Source organism: Malaclemys terrapin, chromosome 3 (genome assembly GCF_027887155.1).
Source record: "Malaclemys terrapin pileata isolate rMalTer1 chromosome 3, rMalTer1.hap1, whole genome shotgun sequence".
In the NCBI taxonomy this organism is placed as follows: Eukaryota; Metazoa; Chordata; order Testudines; family Emydidae; genus Malaclemys; species Malaclemys terrapin.
This window is the reverse complement of record NC_071507.1, coordinates 79,716,269-79,725,231: the sequence shown is the minus strand read 5'-3', so window position 1 is coordinate 79,725,231 and position 8,963 is coordinate 79,716,269. Positions and strand designations below refer to the sequence as shown.

The window sequence follows — 8,963 nt, the reverse complement described above, 5'->3', positions numbered from 1 at the left end:
ATGCTTCTGTTAGCTTCGCTACTGTCAATCAGGGAGGTAGTGGTGGTCCTACCCATGGAGAAACCCTTTCCCCTTCCACTGGCATAGGCTGTGGTGACACTATGGGCAGGTCTACACTACGGGACTAAGTCGACCTAAATTACGCAACTCCAGCTACGTGAATAACATAGCTTAAGTTGACTTATTGCGGTGTCTACACCATGCTAGGTCGATGGGAGAAACTCTCCTGTTGACTTACCTTATGCTTCTCATTCCAGTGGAGTACCGGAGTCGATGGGAGAGTGATCAGTGGTCTAAGACCCGCTAAATCGATCCCTGGTGGATCAATTACCACACATCGATCTCCCGATAAGTGAAGACACTAGCATGTGACTATGCTAGCATAGCTACGGCCGTAAACTAAGTCAGCATAGCAGTATAGTGTAGAATAGACATACCCTGTGTCACACTAAACTAGAGGTGCCAAACAAAGGTACTCTTAATTTGCTCATGCAGTTGCTGCAGTTTTGCACACAAATCAGGTACTTGCAAAGAGTTCATTTAAAAAAGGCAGAAAAGTAGTGGTTCTGGAAGTGCCTCTGCATCATTTCTTCCCAGTGAGCTTTGCTGAATGCAACCGAAATTTACTAACTAAACCCCCAGTCCAGCCAAGCACTTCAACACAATTAACTCTGAGCCCACAAGTAGTCCTATAGATTTCAGTGGGATTATTTATGTGCTTAAATTTAAGCACACACTTAAGTGCTTTGCTGGATGGAGGCCTGAAAGATTATTACAAAATGGACTGTCTTCTGTCTTTGATTCTTATGCAAACTTCTATTGTCATCTTTCCCCTTCAAAGCCGGCTGGAGAGAAGCGGCGCTTTGAAGGGGAAAGTGCCGCTTCTCTCCGGCTGCTGGCTGCGCGGCTGCCCCTGCTCCTCCTGAGTCCTCCGGCCTGTGCTCGCAGGGCTGCATTCTGAAAGGGACTTAGAGCTGCAGGCCAGGGCCCTGGGCCCCCTTAGCCCAGGGCCCTGCAGCCCCTAAAGCCCCTGCATTCCGGGTGGCCCTGCCTGCGGGGGGGGGGGGGGGAGAGGGAGCTCCCAGAATTGCGGCGATGGGGGCAGTGCCACGCTGCGCAGAGCCACCTGCACACCCCCTGCACCAAACAGGAGCTGCCCCAGGTAAGTGTTCTGCACCTCCTGCCTGCCCCAGCCCTGAGCCTCCTCCCGCACCCCCACCCTGAGCGCCCTTCCACACCCTAACTCCCTCCCAGACCCTGCACCACCAGCCCTGAGCCCCAGAGGTAAGCCAGGGGCACCTCCCCACCACAGTACAGCATATAATGCCTTTTGTCTGCCCCCAAAAAATGTCCTTGGAACCTAACCCCCCGCATTTACATTAAATCTTATGGGAAAATTGGATTAGTTTAACATCGTTTCACTTAAAGTTGCATTTTTCAGGAACATAACTACAATGTAAAGCGAGGCGTTACTGTACTGTCCTAAACAGTGCAACCGTACTGTTCGCCACCTGGCCCAACCACGTCATTCTTAAGTTCCTTCAGAACTCTTGGTTGTATACCATGGTAGCCCTGGTGACTTGTTGCTCTTTATCTTACCAGTTTGTTCCTCTCCTCTTCTGACAATTCATTTCATCTAAAGTGTAGCACTGGGGTAGTAGGCATCTCTCCAATATCTTCTGTAGTGAAGACTGATACAAACAAATTATTTAGCTTCTCGGTAAAGATTTTATCTTCCTTAATGGCTCTCTCCACCCTAGTAGTCCTATGGATTCACCAATTTACTGGCAGTTCCTGCTTCTGACATACATTAAAAATGTGTCTTTTTGATCTTCATTTGTTTGCTCTTTGCCTTCCTCATTTCTGTTACCCCCTATTGTTTATGCTTTCTATTGGCTTCACCGGGGTTGGATTACCATTTTCTGAAAAATGCCTATTGAAATAACCTCTTGAAACTTATCACTTAATCATATTGGGTTTTATTTCCCAGCTTCCTTTTTGGTTTAAGGATTGTGTTTGCATTCTATGACTCTGTTATGGAATGATTAAGAATAATAATTTTACATTCCTTAATCCTGAGTTTAGAGCCCATTAGAGCAGCTTCCACTTTTTTTTTAAATCTCCCTTTCCAACATTTAGTGTCAGAGTCCTACATTTTCTTCTCGCAGGATGTTGAACAAAATTACTTTGTGGTCACTATTATTTAGTGACACTACTACAGTTACTTCTTGAATCCATGCTTGTGCATAACTTAGAACTATGTTGAGAACAGCCTCTACTCAATTCTAGAACTAGCTGTTCCAAGAAACAATCACTTAAGATGTTGAGAAATTGTTTCTCTAAACTGTATCCTGTTATGTCAATTGCCTAGTCTGTATGCAAGTAACTGAAGTGATACATTATTTAGTTGCTTCTTTCATCTACCTCAAAAGTGTGATCCAAGGCCCGCTGAAATCACTGGTAGTCTTGCTATCCACATCAATACGCTTTGGATAAGGTCCTCAATAGCTTTTTTCTGATCAGGAGGCTGGTTCAACATTTCTATTCCCCTACTACAACACTTCTATTTGTATCCATACAAAGTCTAGTGTATGGGCTCTCCACTCAGAAATGTTACGGCATTAAAGTATCTGAAACACATCAACTCCGATGAGTAAAAATGTCTTGACTATATGCAGACATTCACAATTTTATCAAAGCAGCTAAAGGAATTATCCAATTTTACACACAATGGCCTCTCAAAATGAAAAAATTCTAACAACAGAAATATGATTACTCCACTCCAAACCACCAAAATTGCAAAATTAGTATATCACCTGAATAGTTAATCCAAATACTAAACTAAAAATTGAACAATACTCTTCCTACCTGCATTTTGTTTTAGGAAAAGAAAAGTGCTACCTAACAGTAGTGTAAGTAAATCTGAAATTTTATTTATTAAAAAGGGACTTTCAAAATATGTTTATTTTAATCATAACTATTTCAATTAGCGTACAAAGTGTGTGTTCAATTTAATTTATACATCACTTTTCTCAGCCATAATTTATTTTGCCCTACATAAATTCTCAGTCATGACTTAAACAGAATCACAAGGTACAAAATATCAATGATACCTAAAGTGGTTTAGACAGCCCAAACTCCATATGCAAAAATTAGTGTAAATTTATAGCAGCCAAGCAAATACAAGATGTGGTCAACAAAATCAAATGAAAGCCTGGACTTTCTGATCTGCTAAAGCCACTGGGCAGATTCTGCCTCTTATATCGGGTGCTTCCCAACCTCTGGCATAAAGAGGGAGCATATCAGGGGAAGGCTGGAGTCACATCAGGAACAGGAGAGGATGTGGCAGAGCTGAGGTCCACTACACTCAATCCTCTGCTGGCAGTAAGGAATGTTACATCAGCAGCAACAACAGCATCAATTAGAAGAGGACACCCCTCCTACTCTATATTATTGGGAAGCTCTGAATCATGGTGCTGCAACCCAGCTCCTTACAGCAAGCCCTCAGATACAGTGAAGAATCAGAGCCTTAATATTTAGTCTGTTGAACTGCGACAAATTCAAATGAGCTTTAAGTCAATTATTCTGTACTCCTAAATGAAAGTGTTATCTTCAGGAGTGGGGTGGAAAAAAAGATATAGAATATTTACCATTAAAAATAATAACCGTAAAGGATGCTCTTTGGTTCTCTTTTATAATCAATATGAAAATGTTTCCCAACCTTATTAAGGCTGATCATTTACCATGCACTGGTGTGTGTTTCAAAGAACATATCAGCTATAAAAATAAAAAACCCACCAAACTGCCCTGGTGGATTCTGCTTTTCAGGGTAATGCAATGAAATAACCCCAGAACATGGATTTAAGAAGAATACTTGCCTGAGCAGTAACTCTCATTGTCCTAATTTGGCATAAAAGAAATACAATTATTTTAGTGGCCTTCAATTGCTTTCAACTAACTTAGACCATGGAACTGGTTCTTAGAGTGCATTTTTACAGTGTGTTTTTCATGAGACTTCAGTGCTGTCCAAGAGTCACCAGTGTGAGAACGAGCCATTAAATAAAGAGACGGAAATGTAGAAAAAAGGCTGGCTCTATATAATCAGCTATTCACTTGCTTTTACTAGTTACATGTTTTGCTACTACATGCTTTTATAAGGTGTCTATCACCACAAGTTGCTGAAGTTTCACTTAAAAGAGACAAGTTTAAAAGTGCACAAGTATGATTCTCATTTATGCCCAGTAAGAGCCTATTACGATTCTAATACAAAATTATTTGTAACAATATTGTTTTCTCAAGATTAAGAAGATAGAAGGTTACAAGAAGAGGAAACTGAGAAAAATCAGAAGACTGGGCAATGGTTTGAGTCTATAGTAAACTGCAAATTATTTTCAGAGACCTATATAGAATGAGATAGTAGTCACTGTTCAGATCCAAGTGAAGGGGCATCTACATAAAATACCCATGAAACTGGCACTCTAGTTGGCAGTCTCTGTAGTGAAATCAAGATCAAAAATCTTATTTCTGGCTGTGGTCCCGTCTACAACAGGGATAACGGACACTGGCAGGATAGTGTATCTGTGGGGTGGATAAAGGATTTCAGATTTTCAGTGTAATCAAGCACATGTACTATAGTTTGGTGTTTGAAGAGGGGGAAGGTTGTAAAAAGAGTGAAAGGTAATTTTTATAATGAATTACTGTACTGTAGAAAGCAACACTAACAAATTTGCAGTAACAGCCATGTGGTATCTGTTTTTAAGAACTACATAAGCATCATTCTCTTTAAGAAAAACGTTTCTTCCTGTCTCTACCATCCATGCCCTTGCACAAGTGAAGCTGGAATGTAGTCTCATAAACATGAAGTAGTACTTTAATGATGACCTTCCTCCAATTCGCACAACTCAGTCTCATTTATGTTTTGAAACAAGAAGCCCTCTGTGCTATGGTTTCTACAGGGACATAGGGGATAGAAATGTAGTTATACCCAGAGCTCAATAAACTAGGGGGTGGGAGGAGAGGTGTGTGCGCGTGCGTGTGTGCCCCACTCCTGCTCCCACTGAAGTCAGCAGAAAACCAAAGTAAATACATAACATTAAAAAATTCTCTCAGTTGGAATCATCTTAGGTGTTCTTTCTAACAGTAGGTAGAGCATTTCTTCAGGGAGGTAGGATTTTTAAGTTGACAATGTCCTTTTGCTAAACTAGGTAAGGAAATGTTTTCTTTTTTAATAACATCTTTAATCTGAGAATCTTTTTTTGAAGAGACTACGCGCTCTCTGTAGTGCTGATTGCCTGTCTTGTTGTCAAGCAAATCTCTGCTTAAAGACTACCAGAGCATGAATTCTGCAAATCCATAGAATTTACTCATGTTTGAAAGGTGGATGAGCTTCACAAAGAACCACACTCATGGAATGCTTCAAGTAAACCTAGCAATTATACTCCTTTGGGAATATGTTAATTTTTTTAAATCACACAAATTCAAAATGTGATTAGAGATTATATTTTACTGCTATATGTAGTACAAGTATGTAGATATTTCACTAATATTTTATTTGACCCAAAACAGAATGTAAAACATCACAACAGAGGCCATTAATGGGGAAAGGAGACATGCAATATAAGATTATATGACCCCAATGCTTTTTCTCCTTAATTATTTGATTTTTCTTTCCCTTCCTTGTCTTCAGATTTGGTTCATGAGTCTTTAGCTAAAACAAGGTTGCAGGTGGAATTTTGCAGCTTTCAGGGATTTGGAAAAGATTTACAAAATATATCTTCATAGACAACATTATTGATAAGTACACTGTAGACTTTTGAAGCGAACACACAGGTTTCATTTATACTACAGAAGTTGTACTTTCAGGATTTACACGCATCAGTCTTGAAGCATTTCTCAGCTCCTGTAGTTGTTTAGCTGGTTTTCCAACCCCTTCCTCAAACCTTTTCTCCACAACAGGAAGGACAGTTTCATAAAGAAAAGATGCATTCTGCCTGATGAATGCTTTCTTCTCAGGGTCCTGTTCACACCGTAAACTGTAATCGACATGCTGGACAGCCACAAGGATGATCTCCACTAGGCTTTCCAGTAGAACCATGTGCAGCTCTGGAAAATACAGCTTGAGTGCCTCCTCCAAGAAGGCCATAGTCTGCTTGGTAAAAGCCACCACAGTGTAGCTAAGGTTCACCCAGCAGTCATCACCAGTGTATTGGTCAAAACTGCTCATCCCACAGCTCCTCATCTCCTCTCTGAGTTTCCCCAGAGCCTCTGGGGTCATCAGGTTCATCCTTCTCCACATCTCTTCAGAGTTGCGATGCTTGGTGGCTTCAATGATGATATCCTTGTAGCTCTGCAAAGCTCCTTTGATATCCTTCACCAACAGGGCATGAATGATGAAAGTGAGGTCCAGCCCAATCTCGCTGAGCTGCTTGCAGTGCTCCTTCGCTACCTTCAATAATAAAATTTATTAATATTTATCTGGATATCTTATACCCTAAATGTTTTACAGACTAATTTAGTTAATCACCATGTTACCCTTAAAAGTAACAGCCCTATTTTATAGATATGAAAAATAAGGCAGAGATTAAATGTGTCTTAAAAAAAAAAAGAAACTGATTTTATATATTTATGTTAGAAATGCAGATCTTTTCTGCCACAGAACACTACGGACAACTAGAGCAGTAATAGAATCATGTCATAAGAGCCGGAAAGCTAGGCAATTAAGTAATAATGGATTTTTAGTATTTTTTAAAAAACTTTTGTTAATCCATATTAAAATCCAATCCAATAAACTCTTTGGAGAAAGGCATATTCATATTTTAACAAATAAACCTTATCCCTTTAATTAAGATGTGAACAAGCTGACAAACTCTGCAATCTCCAATCAGTCTTTGGGCAAAACATAGGAAAACCAAACTTGGTATTGCTGATATTCACAGGATAAAAGACAAGCAGGGGGAAAAAAAAAACACACACAACAAAAAAGCCTTTCACACATCATAAAGAAGGACACCTTTCAGACCAAAGCCACAGAGTTAATCAGTAAGCGAACAAGGATTAGAAGTTACTGGTTTCTTCTAGGAATGGGGTCAATTCAGCAGACCATACTACCTTCCTTACACACTTACCTTCACACATTCAGCAGCAGTGGACAAGCTCTCTTTACTGTCGAATACTTGCTTGCTAAAAGCATCTACAAACATCCTCATAGCCGAGCGGGCCCACACAATGAAGGCAGAGTAGCAGCCACTGTTGCCAGCAAAGTCTGTCTCAAACTCCCTGGCAGTCTCTAGCAGGCTGGTAAAAAAGACATGGCAAAGCTTGTGGATGTAGAGCAGAGTGGCACCCTCAATGCGCAGTTGACGGATGGCTGTGTGTACCGCAGCTGCCCTGTTCTTCAAGAAAAGCTCACATGCCTTGGTGGACTGGCCCAAGCGAATGAGCTGGGACACAGCCCGGCGAGTGGCCCTAGGACCACCTCGTAATGACCGATCTGGAGATAGCTCAAACACCAGCACATCAGTGAGCTGCCTGACTCGCTCATCTACCTTGGCTCGAAGATCCCTCACTGGCTGGCTCACGGCCTTGTATCCCAAATACTCATTCAACTTATCCAACAGGTCCACTGCCCCCTCAAAATCTCTCTGGGCAATGCAGACATCTAGGTCTTCAGGCAACTCCTGGATCCACTCCAGGGACAAATCTACGGTCTCTTCCTCAGGTGGGGGTTCCTTTTCATCTTCTTGGTCAAAGGGATTGGCGGTCTCAGGAGGTGGGGGAGCAGCCCGTGGCGGGGCCTCCTGCTCCAACCTCAGCTTCTCACTGAGGGCGCGGTTCCGCTTGGTCTCCTCCAGCACCTCCAGCCACTCCTTCTTGATCTTGGCATTCTCGGCCTGGAATATGCGGCTCTCGGGAAACATGAGCAGCTTGAACATGTCCTTCATGGGCGGATTGTCCTTGACATTGATCACAGCCAACCCTTCCAGGGGGTAGAGGGCATCGTAGCGGTAGGCGCCACGCCGGTTGGGCAGCCAGGTGGCCACCAGCAGGCAGTCGTTCATGAGGAAGGCGTGCACCCGCTGGATCTGCGCCATGTGGTCGGCGTCGTACTCCACCAGGTCCCCGTTGTAGACGAGGTACTTGCCGGGGCTCTCGGGGAGCAAGTCCCGGCAGCCCTCCACCTTCTCCAGCAGGGTGGTGAGCGTACGCTGCCGCCCCTCCTCGCTGGCGGCGGCCTCCTTGGCCGAGAGGGGAAGGAAGGGGTTGCTGTGGGGGTCGGCGGCGGCGCGGCGGGCGCCCAGGGCGGGGTCGTCGCGGTCGGCCTGCAGCAGCAGGGCCTGGGTGACGGCCTCCATGATGCCCTTCTGCTCGGTGAGGATGTGGCTGAGCTGGTACATCTCGCTCTCCAGGTAGCTGATCTCGCGCGCCGTCTCGATGAACTGGCGGTAGTTCTGGTAGACGTTGCGCTTGAGGCTCTGCGCCGTCTCCTCGCTCAGCGCCTGGATGCGCTGCCGGTGCTCCTGCAGGTCCCGGTCCCCGTCCGACTGCTGCGACAGCTGCTTCACGTACTCGCCCGCCGCGAAGCCCCCCGACTCCAGCTGCCGCCGCAGCCGGCTCCCGCCCACGCCCTCACCCAACGGGAGCGCCATCGGTACCGCCAGCAGGGAGACCACAAGCCCCGACCGAGAGCGGAAGACAGTGACAGCAGATACGGCACTGGTGCTACTGCGCCTGCGCTGGGAAAGGGCGCATGCGCCAGGATTGCGCGCCAGCTACTGCGGCATATTGCGCATGCGCCTGGAGAGCGACACGCTTTGAATGGCGTAATATTCCTGCGTCAGAAGCTGTACTGCGCAAACGCTGATTGAGGGGGCTGTAGAGTTGAGTGTGGGACGCTATGGGCGCATGCGCAAAAGGAAAGTGGTAGAATACGCATGTGCTGAGAAGTGGGCAACAGGCGGGTGCCC

General features: G+C 44.4%; 1 protein-coding gene across 1 annotated transcript; it reads right to left on the bottom strand.

Moving 5' to 3' along the window:
• Positions 1 to 2,946: 2,946 nt before the first annotated feature.
• Positions 2,947 to 8,745, bottom strand: EXOC8 (exocyst complex component 8). Its single transcript, XM_054022962.1, has 2 exons — positions 7,125 to 8,745; positions 2,947 to 6,445 (listed from the first exon to the last, which is right to left on the bottom strand). The coding sequence occupies exons 1-2, from the start codon at positions 8,643 to 8,645 to the stop codon at positions 5,837 to 5,839; spliced, it is 2,130 nt and encodes a 709-aa protein (XP_053878937.1). The 5' UTR covers positions 8,646 to 8,745; the 3' UTR covers positions 2,947 to 5,836.
• Between the last annotated feature and the right edge of the window lie 218 nt (positions 8,746 to 8,963).

Coding starts and splice junctions, on each gene's coding strand:
- EXOC8 (XM_054022962.1), bottom strand. CDS start 8,645: ATGGCGCTCCCGTTGGGTGAGGGCGTGGGCGGGAGCCGGCTGCGGCGG. Junction 6,446..7,124: donor CTGCTGCTGAATGTGTGAAG/GTAAGTGTGTAA, acceptor TTATTATTGAAG/GTAGCGAAGGAGCACTGCAA.